This window comes from Eschrichtius robustus, chromosome 3 (assembly GCF_028021215.1).
Source record: "Eschrichtius robustus isolate mEscRob2 chromosome 3, mEscRob2.pri, whole genome shotgun sequence".
In the NCBI taxonomy this organism is placed as follows: Eukaryota; Metazoa; Chordata; class Mammalia; order Artiodactyla; family Eschrichtiidae; genus Eschrichtius; species Eschrichtius robustus.
The window spans coordinates 58,000,828-58,018,217 of NC_090826.1; the positions used below are offsets into that span (position 1 = coordinate 58,000,828).

General features: G+C 36.2%; 1 protein-coding gene across 8 annotated transcripts in view; it reads left to right on the top strand.

The window, feature by feature from the left end:
* Positions 1-17,390, top strand: part of MIER1 (MIER1 transcriptional regulator) — a 55,272-nt gene that overhangs the window by 470 nt on the left and 37,412 nt on the right. For 2 of the 8 annotated variants that reach the window (XM_068540067.1, XM_068540073.1), the window contains exons 2-4: positions 762-862; positions 13,874-13,898; positions 16,780-16,925. In XM_068540067.1, the coding sequence (XP_068396168.1) occupies positions 762-862; positions 13,874-13,898; positions 16,780-16,925 (272 nt within the window). Of the gene's footprint in view, positions 1-23; positions 152-761; positions 863-3,578; positions 3,656-4,930; positions 5,100-13,873; positions 13,899-14,031; positions 14,069-16,779; positions 16,926-17,390 lie in introns of those variants that run through there. The other 6 variants (XM_068540075.1, XM_068540068.1, XM_068540070.1 and 3 more) reach the window with 6 other exon arrangements.

Genomic DNA, 17,390 nt, shown 5'->3' on the forward strand with positions numbered 1-17,390 from the left:
TGTCCGCTTCCACCTTTCTCCAGTCGGCCCCGGAACGCGGTCGGGGTGGGGTCAAGCTGACCGCCCCGCTGTGGCTCCGCCTCTTTCCCGCAGTATCTCCGGGTTCTGTCTCATCCCGGGAAGGCTCCTGCTCCCACTGCAGCCCCCTGTGGTGAGCAGGGTCCTGGGCAAACCGGCCCTTTGCGGAGGGAGTGAGGGAGGGAAGAGAGGCTCGAAGAGGGTATTGTTGTGAGGGAATGAGGTCTTCCCAGCCCTTGGGAGGATCCCTGGGGGCAGATGCCTCCCCAGCCTTTGAATGGCCTTGTTCTTTCAGCTTTTGCTGGAAAGATCTCTGGCCTGGAGACCATCTCTAGTCCTCGTTTGCTGTGTGACCTTGGGCGAGTCACTACCTCTCTCTGGGTCCCAGTTATACCTAAAGCTTCTTCCAACGCTAAAACTCTTAATTTTGCAGAAAAGCTTATGCAGTTCCAAGATTGGCCTGTCTACTGAGGCCGCTTAGACGAGATGACCCGGACTTGAGTGAACCTTTCTTCAATCATGGGTGGAATGAGGCGACCTATTTATTGGATCGCTTTTATTCCTTTATCATCAGTTACAAATTGCATGACTCAAGACTCATTAATGTTTTTCTAAAACTGTCATGGGATTCCTGTCCTAATTCCTGGCCGTCTTTTTAAAAATTAGAGACGGCGAATGGTGAGCTTGTAGTATCATCGTCTCTAGTCTTCGTTACTACTGAGGCTCTCTTTCCTTTGATCCAGATGGTGTGGTGGCTCGATTCTCCCAGTGCCTGGCTGAGTTTCGGACGTGGTTAAGAACCAACTGGTTGAGGTTCAATGCAGACAAGACGGATGTGATGCTGGTAGGCAGGGGCACACTTGGAGATTAAGGGAGGGAAAGTCCAAACTCCCTCAAGTAATATAAATGTTATATTACTCTTCCAGTGTTTGAGAACTGCTGATGGGCCAATAATTTCCAGAGTTTGGGTGAGATAAAAATAACATGTCAACAATATAAAAACTATCAAAATATCAGTTTGTGATAATCTGATAAAATGGAGCCACTGGATAAAACTCTTTATGTAAAAATTATGAAAAGAAGAACCAGAACTGTTCTTTGAAGAACCAAAAGGCTATATAGGTGTTTTGGGGTGGCGTTAATAATAAAAATCAAACTAACAAAAAGATGATGCTGATTGTCATAGATGTGGGGCTTCCAAATGTAATGCATTACTGCTTTGTAACCTGTATTTTGCCTGCTAGAGTAAAGGTAAAACTCAGTTTATCTAAAATGTACATTTTAAAAATAGGTGAAGTTTTTTGACATTTAGCTATCTTCAACCAAATTAGTATAGTTATCCATAAATTTTCACCTGCACATCATGTGTAGGCTGTCACTTTTAAATAAAAATTTAAGGAAATAGTTAACACAATCTCAAAAGGGACTCATGGACTCTGAAAATTGTTAGATACATAATTTGGTTTTAGGGTTTTGAATGTGCTGTTTTAATCTATTTCATTCAAACAGCCCCAGAGTCTGAATTGTTTTCTTGGTGCATTTTGAGCGGTACCTTTTTGAAGTGCATAACATGTTTATATTGTATACATAATTATATTTGAATCAGGTATTGGTCCTGAATAAAAGGTTATATTTCTTAGGTATGTGTAAATTGCCAGGTTTACTTATTGGTTAGTTTGGGGTACTGGCTGAAGAAAAATTGAGACCTTAAAATGCTTTTGTTAATAGCAAAATAACTTCGAGGGGTTCGTGTGTGTGTGTGTATGTATGTTTGTGTATTGCAGACTCTATAAAATTGTTTAAAACTTTTTAATGTAGTATGCAGTAAATTGCTTAAAAATAATTTCCCAATATAACAGCAGTTTTGAGTAGCTTATGTGGTAAAAGTTAATGTTAATTTGCCTGAAAATAAGGAAGCCTTTAGGTGGGGAATGGGAGCTAAAGAGGCATTTATTCAGGCTTTGTATAGTGATTTTTTTGTTTTGGGACATTAGCCACAAACCTCACATATAATTGGAATTAACCACACCTTTTAGCTTAACTGTAAACGTTTTACTACACAATTCTAACAGCTACCATTTTGGATATCACAAAATAAAGATTATAAACCGTAATAATTTTAAACAGCTCATAGGCAACGGTGAATTTTCTCATGCTTTCAACTCTGTAATGTCCCGTTTTCAGCTCCTCTGGTATCAATAGGCTTTAAAGATTTAATTTTTGTTAACCCAAGTATAAATATTGAGTGTTTGTATTTGAATACAAAGAAGACATCTGTTGAATTAATCCAAAGTGCTGAAGAACTCAGGGTAATGGGTGGAAATAACAAGGAGGTAGATTCTGGTTTGTTAAAAAGAAGAATGTTCCAAACATTAGAGGTTTTTTTGAAAAGAGCAGCCTTTTCATGAGACAGTGAGTCATTGGAGGTGTTTAAGCTTAGGCAGAAAAGCCTGGTAGTGGGGAAACAGAATGAGGGATTCCTACCTAGACAGTGTAGAAATTGACTAAGGACCTCTAAGATCCCATCCAACATTAAGATTCTATGGCTAATGAATAGTTAATTTTTACATATTTGATACTGAAGAGGTAAGCAAGTGTTTTGAGAATTTGCTTTCCTTAAGATGGCTCCTTAAAATTTTTAAAGTATAGCACTAGAATAAAATGGGGAGTAAAACTATACTGAATTCAATAATAATGTTACCAATGACTTACAATATTGGAGCTGTTTCTTTTTACCTTTAGAATATCTAAACCTAAAAAAAAAATCATGTAACCCACATTTACAAAAAAAGGAAGGAGAAAAATGTAGAGGGAATCTTTCCCCTAAACAATAATGCCACATAAAAATAGTAAAATTGATAACAATATCAATAAACCTAAAAGTCATTTATCAGTAAGATGGATATCTATTCAAATACGTCCCAGGCCTCGATATTCCTGACAATTTCAGAATTTATTCAGTAGCTTAAGGGACCGTGATCCCCAGCTCTTTATCACAATTGGGATTCTTGTTGATGAATTAACTGAAGAATCAAAGATTAAACAGGCTTAAGCAAGTTATTCCTGTACCTTGCATTTTGACAATACTTTTTAATTTTCCTTTTGATAACCAGCTAAATTTCATATATTAGCTTTAGTATTTAAATGGATAATTCTCCTTCAGCCGGTGGTTTTATAAAGCCTGAGTTCTACCTCTAGGCCCCTTATTTTTCTTATCTTTACCCACCTCAGGTCTAGGCACATACATTGTTCTTTGCCTTCACAGCTGTTTCCATCAAGCATCTCAAAGTGAAAAGTGTTTGAATATGAACTGGCTTATACAAAAGTCATTTCTATTTCGAGTCCAAAGGACTAAGGTAATTCAACAGGGTAACTCTTAGAAACTGTATACCTATGCTAAAATATTTATTCCCTAAAGGAATCCTGAAAAACACTTTTATATAAGTATTCTAAAAAACTAAAATGAAAATACTGTACAGTACAGTTAATGGTAAAAATTGTTTGTAGATTTGGGAACCTTAAAGTTTTCCTTTCTCTTCTTTCCCTTGCTTTTCTTTCAGTAGAAAATGTGCATCAGATGTTTATGTTTAATTGGTTTACAGACTGTCTGTGGACTCTTTTCCTGTCATATTACCAGGTAATGTCCTTACTTAGCAGCTACTTCATATACCTATAAATGCACAAAATATTCATGCACAAATTATTATTGGACATAAGAATTTCAAGTTAATGTTGAATCTTTGGAAATAAGAAGCTACTTAATAGAGTCTAGAATTTTAAGGGAATACAAATAACTTAAAACAGCCTTCCCCATATTCCTTGTAAGTTAAGTATCAGTTTAAAGAAAAATTGTATACGTGCACATTTATGCAATATATTGTAGTGCTGGCATCACATTATTTGGAGGGAATGAATGAGTTTCATATATAACTTGTTGATTTTGGTAGTCATTTTTGAAATTGCAGTAAGAAGAACCCTTGAACATTTGGGGGAAAACGGGTCTTTATGAAATAAGACTTTCTAACTTCTGGTTTGGTAAAATGTGTTAGTGCACGTTTTAATATCACGTTTGCATTACCCAGTATCTGCCTTAGTAATGGAGGTGAAACGTGTGTTATTTTGCAATCATTGGCTCTGGCAGTCATCAGAATTGTCACCAAAGCCACTTGGCAGTTCTAGGCCAATACATTAAAATAAACTTTTAAATTGCAGGCATTTCAGGCGTTGCACATAAGCAAGTTCTCCATCTATGCAGTCGAGTCGGAGATTATTTATATCTATTAAAGAGCAGCTTTTCAATATTTCACATTTAAAATTTTTGTCTAGTTGTGCAGAATTCAGCCGTTGCACAGTTATGTTGCTACTGGCATTACAGAAGGTGTGTGAGGAAAAGCAAATGATAATATGAGGATGGCAGTCTACCTAGCACAATCCCTTTTCTTAATCTCTGCTGTGACCTCTAAGATTTTGGCACATGGGATTTTACAATTCCTGTAGGGAAAGAACCAAGAGAAGTATTTGTCAAGGGATAACCGCTTTCAAAGCGCACTAGTTGCAGCTGTTGCATCACAGCAACATCCGTTTTCTAACAAATGCACTTCAAAAAAGGCCTACATGTGAAATGTATCGTATCTTTTCCCCTTCGATATGAATGCAGGACGCGGCTAGTTTGGCTAGTTTCCTCGACCTCTTTGGTCCCTACAGCCCTCTCCCGGGCTGGAGTCGCGGATCCGCTAGGGCAGGCGCCCGGCACTAAGATGCCCGCCTTCCCCCACACCCACCTTGGCTCCGCCTCCTCCGCGCTCCTCCGGGGGAGGGGTGCCTCGGGGCCGCGCGCGCGCTCCAGCCTTTTCCCTCCAGTCCAGCTCAGCCCGGGCGCCGCGAGGGGGCGGAGTGGGGTGTGGTGGGCGCGCTCGGGCGGCTCCTGCGCGTTCCCGCTGAGGCAGCGGCGGCGGGAGCGGCAGAGACGGTGGCGGAGACGGCTGGAGTCCCGTTGCCGAGTCTTACATCCGGGTTCTGGCCGTGACCCAGCTGCGGCCGCCGCGGAGATGTGACCCGTCAGTACGGCAAATATGGCGGAGGTAAGGGAGTGAGCGCCCCCTCCCCGTCCCGGAGCCGGGCGCCCCCAGGTCCGGGCCGGGGAGGAGTGGAGTGGGCCTGGCTAGGGGAGGCCCAGCCCTGCTGGCGCCACTGCCCACCTGTTGTCCGGAACAGGCCGCGCTCTGGGCGGGAGCTTTCCGTGGAACTTAGTTGGGATGGGTCCGGGGGTAGGAGGAAGCGGAGGCGTAGTTGGACTTCGGGGGCACTTTGAAGGGTCGAGGGCTGCGTAGCCGTGCGTACGGAGAGGGGCGAGGGGGGAGGGGGCGCCCGCGGGGCTGGGGCGCCTGTGGCGCAACTTCGCCGGCCGGTGCTAGGGGCCAGGAGAGGAGCTGCTGCTTCCTCTTCTTGCGAAGTTTCTTCCTTCCCCAGTCGAGATGCTGTTGCGCCCTTCCGCGTCACCCCCGTCGGTTTGCTACTGACATTCTGCCTGTGTTGGGGAAAACGGCCTTTGATTAACTCTGTAATTTTCTTGATGGTGACCAGATGAGCGTGGAGAAATAAACCTGGTCTTTCGCAATCCTTTCCTCTAGGTTGGGGGAGTCTCCCCATTTCTTCAAACATTCCCCCTTCCCCCCCACCGGAGAACCTCTTTTTCTCTCTTTACGTTTCAGAAGAGTTGCTTTCTCCCTTTCTTACCCCCCATCACTTTCCAGGCATTTACCCCCCTTGCAAATCTAGGCTGTCTATTCTTGTCTTCTTTCCCTACCAGTTTTTTCCCCCTTAGGGAAGATTTTTTTTTTCCCCCGTTTGCTCTTTTTCTAGTAAACGAGTTGCCAAAGCCCCCTTTCTTCGGTGGCGATTGTTTTACATTTTGGGGCCTCAGATCGGTGGGCAAACAACCTCTGTTGATTAATTTGAATTTAGGATATACTACTGGAGATTTAAATTTTTCCCTCTGATTTAAACCTTTAAACATTTGATTTTTTTTTTTAACACGTTTTTTACCCTTATCCTCTGAAGAATTTCGCTATCCTTCACTCGCTGGAGTTCAAGAGGTGATATATTTGGACTTTTTTGTCTTCTTTGAGTAGAGCCACTCTAAATGTTGATAAAGCCATTTTTTTCATGTGAGAATTACCATTTTTATAGTCTCAGAGGCACGTAAAAACAGATTCAGGAAGTAGGTAATTTTATTTATCATCCAACCCCAATTTTTGTCTTCATTATTTGCTAAATGAAGTCAATGGTGAGTACACTTTTATCAATACCATAATTTCTCCTTTTTAAACCTTGGAATACAGAAACATAGGTTATGGAAAAGAATATTAATTTGGAGGCCTTTTCATGTACCTGTTGAGTGGAGGGACCTAAAGCTTAAACAGTTGTCTGGAGTGGCTCTTAGGGTGCTCCTTCCCCTTTATGGAAACTGACTTTATATTTTTGTCTTGGAGTATTTGCTATTAAAAGAGGAAGAGATTTTACTGTAGCAGGATCGATTGCTGCCAATATGATTTTTAAAAATTCAATATTCTGATTTAAAACTAAATTTAGATCTTAGGATTTATTTCAATTTCTTTTGCTCTTTGTGGTTAAAGAATTGTATTTCAAGAAATTATGAGTTGGAGAAAACATAGTTCTTTGTATTTCACTTAAATGTGACTGGATTCATTTCACTGGGCTGAAAGGTTTTTAGCCTTGATGAGGTTCTTAAGTGTTTCTTTCCTTCATATGTAAGAGGGGAAGGGGTTCTGTGCAGCTGGATTTACATATATTTTGTCAAATAGTCTTCATTGGATCCCATGCCCATTAGATAAGCAGCGGTGTGTTGTAATAGGTGTTATGGTCTCTTGCCTCGTGGTGCTGCTCACAATGGTTTGAGCTTTAAGTTCTGTAGTCATATTTTAAAGCAAGATATTGTTGAAGGAAAATATCTTAGTGTATGAAAATACGGTGAAATTTAAATTTAAAAAAATCTTTCTCAGACATTTTAACTGCCTACCACACTGAAAACTTAATATGTAAATAAAAGCATTTTAACATTTTATTTGTTTTAGAAATTAAAGATGGTTGCATTCATGTAAGAGAAGAAAAGCAATATTTTGAGCCACTAATCACTTCCTAGTAGTTTCAAGTGTATGTTTTAGTTTCCTTAAAAATTACATCATTTGGAGAATGGAACTCTCATATTCTGTAGGAACACATGGATAGTTCAGTTTCAGGGAGAAAAAAACCTGAATTTTGTTTTCAGTGCACTTTTTTAGTGACCTGGTATCTTAAAAATTCATCTTTTATAGTCTTCCATTACTTGTAGATGGTTTTATTTATAGTGAATTTGGAGGAGTGGAGGAACCTTCATCCCATACAGAAAATCTAGAACAAAAAAAAATTTTTAGAATGATTTTAGAGACTGGTCATTTTAAAAATTAGATAAGAAGAAATGCTTGGTTTATATTATAGAGTGCTTTTACTTTTATGTGAACTCTCAGGAGATTCATTCTTTTTTTTTTTTTTTTTTTTGAGATTCATTCTTTATGCTGCCAATACAAAGCATGTGGTAAAATAATTCAAATGCCGTGCTCTTGCACTTTTGGTTAAATAGACCTGAGGATTGACACTAACTGATAAAATAACAGTAAGTGCAAAGTGACAGTATGCGTTTATTTGATAAATCTGAGGGGAAAACAGGTTACTGAAGAAATAAGTCTCCAGAGAAAAATGTAGGTATTATGCTTCTGTGCTTTTTCGTTGTTGTTTCCTACATAGAATGACCCTGACCTTGTTTTTCCAGAAAAATATTTAATTCTTAAATACAGTTTGCTTTAGATGTGAATACAAAACACTAATTTTTCATACTTGATCTGATCATCTTAGTCCATAATAGGAAGTATGTGTTTAATGCTTATTAAAATTGTAGTAACATCAAAAACATACTTAATGTATACAGAAGTAATAGCATATGCTCCCTTTCTTAATACTTTTTGGTAATATTTCTCATTGTTTATTATCCCTTAAAATTATTAATCAACCTTCCAAAAGGAGGCTCTCCTAGTCACACTTAAAGGAAGGAAATTACAGGGCAGTGGCAGTTTTACAAAGGCAATGAGAGAGAAAGAATAAGAGGAAGAAATAGGCGATCCTTTGGGTTTTATAAGGAATGTGGTGTACAGACCTTTGGGAATGAACAATTTGTCTTTTATTTCAGAGTTTGTAAACACATAAGGAACTTCCTTTTCAAGGGAAAGAAAGCCACAGCATAGTGCAAGACCTGTCTTTTCACCTAGGCCATATTGTTGTCTCATAAAGAGAAGAAAATTTAATGGATTTGCTCTTCTGTATTAGTTTTAAGTATTTTAGTATTTCCAAAAAAAATACATAATCTTGTTTATTCACTATCAAATCTATCCATTTCTCTTAAAAACAGACTCCCTGTGTAGCATTTTTCAAGGGTATTTGGATTTTGTTTCTTAAGGAAATAGGATCATCTTACTGCTATTCTTGATAGTGTTAATTTCTACTCTAAACAAAACTTGTTTTACTGCAATGAATTTAGGCCTTAAAACTGCTAATGAAAAAAAACCTTTTTTTGGTGTTTATACTTACAGAGCTATTAAGGAATTATCCAAAGTGTTTAACACCAATGCATGAAAGTCTTAAAAAGCTTAATTCAAAAGGAGTAATAGTCAAAGTGCTTGATAAGGTAGGAAAGATTAGTTGGGAAATATAGAAGTGAATTTCTTTTAGAGAATTCTTGAGACTAATCATTTTCCCAAATTCAGAAATACAACACTGCCATTGAAACTTCAGTGTTTCTTCATGAAAGGTAATCAGCTATATAGAAATTTATTGCATAAAGTTCAGATGGAGTCCCTGTATATTTCAGAAGATTTGCAAATTCATTGCAGTGATTAAGTTCACATACCAGTTGTTGCTGGGACCCATTCTGTTCGACCTATGCCATGGCTTAGAATGACTTTTATAATTAGGTTTATGTAGATATGAAATTCATAAAGTAGCAACCCCCAAAAGCTTTTTGCAAATTGAGATCATCTTTTTTTCCCAGTAGCCCTAGATTTAAAAAAAAAAATTTAGAAGAATCTTAAACATATCCCATCCATGGAGCTAAGTATTCCTCAGTAGTGTTTATGTCTTTTGAGCAATTCATAATAAAAGTAAAGAACTTAGATCTCAAAGGAAATTGAACTAAACTTGAAGAAATCTAAATCTTTTCATCTAAGGGAAGATGAAACTGAGCAGAGAGCTTATGCAGTTTGTCCTAGATTGTGCTGTTTGTGGCACAATTAAGACTGGAATCTAGTAGGCCTCTGAATTCCTAGTGCTTAGTAATAGCAGTTCATCCTCTGATTTATTACTACTGTGGTAAATTTGCTAGTTTTAACTCCAAGGCTTTGTTAACCTACGGCAAAGTTAAGTGATTTAATTGTGTATGGAGGAAGAGAGATTGTGGGCCCTGGCACAGTCTCCCTGCCTTCTCCACCCTGGAGTAGGCCCTAAACTCCTTTCTGTCTTCATCCCGGTGAGAATCTGTGATTCAGTGTCTGCATTACTAAGTAGGTGGTAATAATACTTAAATGGTGGTGGAATTGGTTTGAGGGGAACAATTAGGACAGTTACACGTATTGAAAAATATGCTCTTGATTGTCTGGGATAGAAGAGTCTAATGACTACTTCATGTTTTTACTACTTTATTTATTTATTTATGTTTTAGTAAGGGTGATATTCTAGTTAGTTGATCTTTTATCTCTCAATTTGCAGTTTTCTGGTATATGGGATATTTCTTACCATGGTCTAGAAAAATACAGAAGAAAAACATTTGAACAAGTCTGAGGCATTGAATGTTTGCTACAATTATTAGCAGCTTGATCTGCTGAATCATATATGGGTGACGGTATAAAAGTTGCTATAAAAGTTAACAGAGTTCACTCTTTAACTTGATTTAGCCTATTCATATTCTGTCTGTCTCTCTAGTGTTTTCCATCTCAGATAAAACAATTACGTATGTACCTAAAAGAAAACTAGGTTATTTTTCAAAATTATATAAACTTGTTAAAAAAGAAAAAAAAGGCAAATACTAGGTTTTCTTGAAAATCTAAAAGTAAAGGAAGAAAGTGAAAATAGCTCATAATTGCATGAGATAATCTCTACTGACTTTCTTTTTAAAAAAAAAAAGAGTAATGCTTGCAAGTGGTTAAAAAATTCCAACAGTACAGAAAGGTATAAAATGAAAAAAGCCTTCTTTCTGCAACCCATACTCTAGAGGTAACTGTTGTTAACAGATTCTTGTGTATCCTTTTGGGGGAAAACTTTTTTATGTATATTCCAGCCCAATTTACTCTCTCCTCTGTACTTTGCTTTTTACTCCTAACATAGCTGTCTATTTATCCAGATGCATGTACTTACATATACATATATATATTTTTTAGCATTTTTTTCTCAATCAACAGGAACAGAACTGTCTCATTCTTTTTAATGGGTTAATAATGTTCCATTGCTTGGAAAAACTTTATTTCATTTCTAACTAGTTAAAGGACGGACTTAAATTTTTTCCCAACTCTTTGCTATAGACAACTTTGTGGTGATAAACGATATACATGTATCTTGGTGTGCTGTTTTAGGCATATCAGTAGGGTAAGTTCATGTTGGCAAGATGATCTCCAGAATGCTTAAACTAACTCATACTTCTGCCAGTAATGTATGAGTGCATTTTAAGTACATTTTAATCCCCAATGTAAAAATTTTCTTTACTGCTTACATTTTATAATTTGAGCTTTTGCTAAAAATAGGTATTGCTACAAATGAGTACCTGTTTAGCTTTAGTTTTATTTTTCCCCTCCTTCTTCCTTTCTAATTTACTGTAGTCATTAACGGTAGATGTTGCAGGTTTTTCTAGAGGGTATTGTTAGAGATACCAGTTCCTAATGTGACATAAAAAAGAGTCTGACATGACAGATGACAACTTGCAGTCACATTTTTAAACATGCTTTGGATAGATGAAAACCATTTTAAAAAGAAAGAGAAAGGAAGGAGGAAGGAGGAGAGAGGTAAAGATAATTTTTTTTTTTTTTAACATAGTTGTTTCCTTGGGAAGTATAGAAGGAATCAGATCCTAGGCTTTACCTTCACCACCCACCGTGGAACCTTGATCAAGTCAGTTTATCTCCCTGGGTTTGCTAATCTATAAAACGAGGTAGGTGGGGCAGGTTTTATTGCCAGGTTTATGATCAGGTAACTTTATGCATTTGAAAATATGTAGTGCTCTATGAACATAAGCTGGTTCTGCTGTTCTTTTAAATACCTAAATAAAAAATGCCCTCATTTCATACTAAAGTTTCCTGTATTATGATACTAAACTCATATTTCATTTGAAAGATAATCATTTAGTTTGTTGGTTGGACAGAAGTAACATTTACAGTATACACTATTTTCAAATGCCTGTTTTCAAGAAGCCCGTCTGATTTAATTGGATATAATTAACTTTCAGGAAACCGGTCTCACTCCTGTCTTCATCAAACCGATACAGTAGAATTTTATTTTGAACATAGAATACTAAAATATGTATCTATAGGCAAACCATTCCTACTTCCCCGCCCCTAGTTCTAATCTAGATATACCATCCATCAAATCATGGTTTTAAAACATTCTAGTATGTCTTACATAATATGATTAGCGCTATCTTTGAGCACTGGGTGTTCTGCCTTATGCCAGCTATACTTACAAATGCTATCAGTCCTCTAAACATTTGGTATTTTAATAAATGGAAGATATTTCAGGCCTTTTTCGGAACATTAAAGTAACTATTTACCAATAAAACAACAATCAGTGTGGTGTTTATTGGCATTTAGCGCAGTCTGAGGTGTCTTTCAAACGCAAATACAAATACAGACGCTAGTCGCAATTCAGTATCTCTGTTATTGCCAATATCTAATAACATCAGTGAAAATGTACCTTTTATTCTTCAGTAGAATAACTTATTTTTAATCAGCCTTTTTTATCAGAAGATTGTTAAACAGAATAATTATTGAAGTGTTCAAAAAGAGCCAAATGCTCAAAGAGCTATTTCTTTTTAGCTAATTTGAAAGAAGTCCTGGGTTTTTTTTGTTTATGCCATGCAAACCAATTTCAGAAGTTTACTAAAAAGGAAAAACAGCATTGTAAGGCTACTCTGTGGATAGTGAACCTGGGACCAGATGAAGATAGTCATTAACTTTGCTGTAGCCTTGAACAGAGGTTGTGCTTAAACTTGGGAAATAAAGTGTGAAGTAGAAGTGGATTAATATTTTAAAATACTGATTTGCTGTGTAATAATTTGTGTGGTGGTTAAATCTATTTTGAGCTAGAAGTATATAGCTGTTCAAAAGGTGTTAAGCAAGCTAAAAACCCTTTTTATGGTTACATTCTTTGTTACCCTGCTCTACAGCTTCCCATTGGACGAACCAAATTTAACAGTAGCACTGTTTTCACTCTGTTGTGGCAGAGTAACTTTTAAGTAAAGATGGTGGTGGGACGCTTGAAAATATATAATACTGAATACTGTTGGTCTTTTGTTAGAATGAGACAATGCTATAGGCAAGAACCATTCTTTTGTAAGAATTAAAAGGAAAAAATAGGACCCTTGAAAAAGTATGCCTCAAAGCAATCTAAGTCACCACGTGGACTCTAGAATGGCATACTTACTGCAATAGCATAATGTGGACAGTTTTCAAAATGGACTTTTAACACCTTATAAGAATTTGTCTTAGATGCCTAGCTTTTGAAAAATCGGGCACTTTGCTCATTTCAGTTTTGTTCTTGCCTCTCTGCCCCATTTCTTAGTACAAAGAAGGAAAACACTAGAATATCTCTATCTTTTTGCTAGTGCTTTTGGACTTCCAGCATCTCTGACTTATAATGAGCATGAAATAGATAGCTTGAAATGAATAGGCAAGGTTTCAGTTATAAAGTTTATGTCATTTGAGGCATTTTTTGAATTTCTGTTATTGAATTTGTCTTATAGGAGTTGATGTTTGCAGATGACTTGTTTATAATTGTGAATTAACTGAATTAAGATAAAACACAGCCACAGACTGTCAAGTGGTGATAACACTAAAATAAGTTGCTAACAATTTTATCTTTAAATTTTCCAGATGCTTGTGGTTAAATTTATGAGAGGTAGAATGGTACAGTAGAAGGAACATTATAATTGGGAATCTTTGTGATCTTCCATTAGATAACTTAACCTTCCCAGATTTGAGCTTGAAAGGTTGTTAATTCTGTGGTAATTTAAAAGTATGTTTTGTGTTAGTAAAGTTAACCTAACGTACTGTCTGGTGCTGAAGTAACACTTAAATTTTTCCTTCTGCTTTCTTACAACGAAATTTTTATTTTAAACAACGTTTTAAATTGTTTCTGCCTCCCTTCTCACACTCATTTTAAGCCAGAGACCAGCTTGATAACAAACCTTGGGTTTTCCCTGTATTGATAAGGAAATAATATTTTAGAGAATTCCAGGATCTAGAATCATATCTCTTGAACCACATATATTGTGAGATACATGTTTGCCTTTAAAATCTGAATCTAATTCCACGTTATTGTCTTTGTTTCTAGATTTAGGAACGTTTTAGATTTTTCTCTATGCTTAAGTTAACATAATGTCAGAGAAGGGATTATATGGGAAGTTTTAGTTTGTCTTAGACAATTCGGACATTAAAACGTAACTATAGTTTTTGGTGTTTATATCAGTCATTGAATAATTCCTGTAATGTTTATAAAGATTTACTACACAAAGATGCTAATTTTTGTTCTTTTCTCCCCCACTCAGCCATCTGTTGAGTCTTCAAGTCCAGGTAAGTATTTTCTATATTTTTTATAATCTCTGTTCGACTAACATTTGGCCTATTAGTTACATAAAGGTTAGAGGAGTTAGACTATCATCTGACTTGCTTTTCTTCTGAATGCTTCTTTTCTCTGGGGAAAAAGAAATGGATGAAATATTTGACTGCCCATGAAGGTACAGGTGAGGCTGCTGTGAGTTCAACCTCGTGACTATTTGTGGGTTTCTCCTCTCTCTCTCTTTCTCTCTCTCTTTCTCTCTCTCTTTCTTTTTAATGAATTGCCACATGTATTTTGTGTAGTTTTTATTTACTGTTTGATTTGAAGTATATTTGAAGTGTATTTTTAAAAAGGAAACATTAACTGCTTAGAAATATTTGCTTGTATGGGAAACTCAAAGTATTTGAGAAAAATATTGTTAGTGCATTTAATGAGAGAGGGAAAGGTAAAATAAAAGATTCAACAAATGAGTGTTGTTGTGAATTAAGAAAGTTATTTTTAGATTTTATTATTTGTAGTATCAGGCTTCTGTCCAAGGAAATGTTTATTGTTTTAAGTAATACTAATTGTAGGCAATTAGGAAAAAATTAGGAATAAAAACTTAATGTAAAAAAATTTTTGGTCCACTGGTGAAAGGCTGTGTCCTTTGTAACATCTGTACTTTGGAATTGATGCTAATAATAGTAGTCATGTGACCCAGGCTAAATGGTCTGTCTATAGACTCCACTAATGTAAACCAGTTACATATAGTAGCCATTAGAGGTGGGGATTTAGGGAAGGGAAGGTAATAAAATGATTAAATGAGTGCACGTGATGTATTATAAACTGAATTTATCTTTTGAGTCTTTGCAAAGATGTAAGGTACTTTTTAGCGATTTTGCAGTAGGATGGAATCCTATGACGAAGCAGTGATATTAGCCTTAACTCTGAAGCAAAATACTTACACAAAGCACCAGACTCCCTAACCCTAATAATTTACTTTTGGGATTCTTTTCCCTAGGAGATTGCCTAATCTTGGGCCTTAGTAATTAACAGAAAGGAATAGGATGGTTAGTTGGTCTCAAAGAACAAGGTAAAAAGAAGTCAACTAAAACAAGGGAGAAGAAAAATAGAGCAACATCTGTAGGAATACATAATTATTGACTAAGTGTCCTAGAAGATTGCTGTGTGAACCGAAAAGTTTTGGGACATTTCCATTGAAAACTCAGAAAGAAGGAATAATGATTGGGACAAAGAAACAACAAATAAATTAGTGATTCTCAAACTGCTCTTACAGAACCCTTGTGTCTAGTCCCTCACCTAGTACTAAGATCCCCTACTAAAATTATGCCACATTCTTCTTAATTTCCAGAAGAAATTAAGGTAATATACTTTTCTAAATGTTTTTATTTTATAAATCATTCTAAAACTCTGATAACTCATTTGTATTATAACAAGTTAGACAGTACCTGATTTAGCAATTATATATTTAGTTATTTTATATTTAATATCAATATTTTGTTATGTTCCTCAAAGAGCACACTGACTTCTCAGTGCTTTGCCATCTGACCTAGCTTGCAGTTTACTCATCTTTGTGAACATAGGCTCTTTTCAGGTATTCTTTGAGGCAGAATATCTACTGCTTCTGAAACTCGGGCTTACAGGAGCCTTGGAGCACAGTAAAAGCAAAGGCATTGGAATTGGCAGAACCAGGATTAAAATTCCGTTCTTGGCACCTACTGGCTCTGTGAGTTTAAACATGCTACTTAAACTCTCTGAGCCTCAAGTTTTTGTTTTTTGTTCATAGGATTGTTTGAAGATTAAATGAGATAATGTATGTGAAGTGCTTAAGCATAGTATTTGGCACATAAGAAAATATTGTGAGGTAACAAGAACCCTGGAGTCTTGGCGCCCCTTATTCCTAATTGTCTGATTTTTCAAGAAATCAGCCTCTCTATCTCTTTGTTTTACTTATTGGTTTTCTTAGTGGAGTGAAATAGAAGGGTAGGTACATGTATTAATATAACCTTTAACACTTTAAATTGATAAAAATAAATTGCTAATTGTTTTTGGTTTTTTTAATGTTAAGTAACTCATTTGTTTATTAGGTAACAATGCTTTTGTAAACTTAAGTCCAGGTTTGGCAATAGTCAAATATGGGGATAGTTTATAGACTATATATGCCCAGCATTTGCTATCTCCTATTACAAGTTTTGACCCTATTGAGTATAGCAGTATTCCCCAGCCACGAGGCTAAAAATAGATTAGCTTATACAACAGTTCCCTACTGGATTATTTTTAATGCCTTTCATAAGAGTTTTGTATATAATTTTAATAAACTTTGCTTTTTATACTCTTTGAGTTATTTCAACTAAGTAAGTTAAGGACAACTACCTTTATATTAGAATATATTTTCGTGGGTATGTGATAAAATAATATTTGAGTTCAGCTGTATTTTCATTAGACTATATTCAGATGATTGTGTATTTCACATGACTATATATTCATACTCATTGGTTCTATTAAATATCAATCAATTGATTACAAATTGATTTTTCTCACACAAAAGATTATTCTTACTTGATATGACCATTTATTATTTACAACTCACGTTTTGTTGGAAGATTACAGTACTCTTCAAACATTCCCCCCACCTCCCCCCCCGTTTTGCGGTTGTCACTGTAAATATATAGAAGTGAAACAGGGTAAAAAAATAATCCTTAAAGAAGATATTTTGTGGGGGGTGATAAGTAAGGGCAAGAATTTTAGAAAACAACAAATAATACTTTTTGTGCATAGCTTTTCCCTCGTACTTTTACTTGACATATCCAGCTTCAGATAACACATACATGAAATTAATATTAATAAGATACACATAATTTGGTTTACCAAATTGTTTAAAATATTCTTTACCAGGAGGTTCAGCAACATCAGATGACCATGAATTTGATCCATCAGCGGACATGCTGGTTCATGATTTTGATGATGAACGCACATTAGAAGAGGAAGAAATGATGGAAGGAGAAACAAACTTCAGTTCTGAAATAGAGGATCTTGCAAGGGTAAATAACAATAAGAGCTCGAGAATGAAGTGGTTATAACTTTTTTGTGGAGAGAGGAAACACTAAATTTTAGTTCTCTACTTTATTTTGGGGAAAGTGGTATTATATATAATCAATGCTGAAAAATTCTATGTGGTCATAGGTGGGATAATTTAAAGTTGGAAATTTTTTAAAAAGAACTTTATTATGTGAATTAGAATTCAGTAGTTACTTTGGTAAAACATCACAAAGTCAAAATATCAAAAATATCAAAAAAAGGGTACTAAATTTCCTCTTACATACCTCTGCCTTCCCCCAGTTACTGCACCTTTTATTTACTCCCCTTCAGAAGCAAAATTTCTTATGAGTTGTCATCATCTTCCTCATTTCCTGCTTCCTCCATAAAGTGCCCTAGCTTGTCTCTGCCCCTTTCCTATCAAGATAACCAATGATTTCATTGTTATATCCTTTGGTCACTTCTTTCTC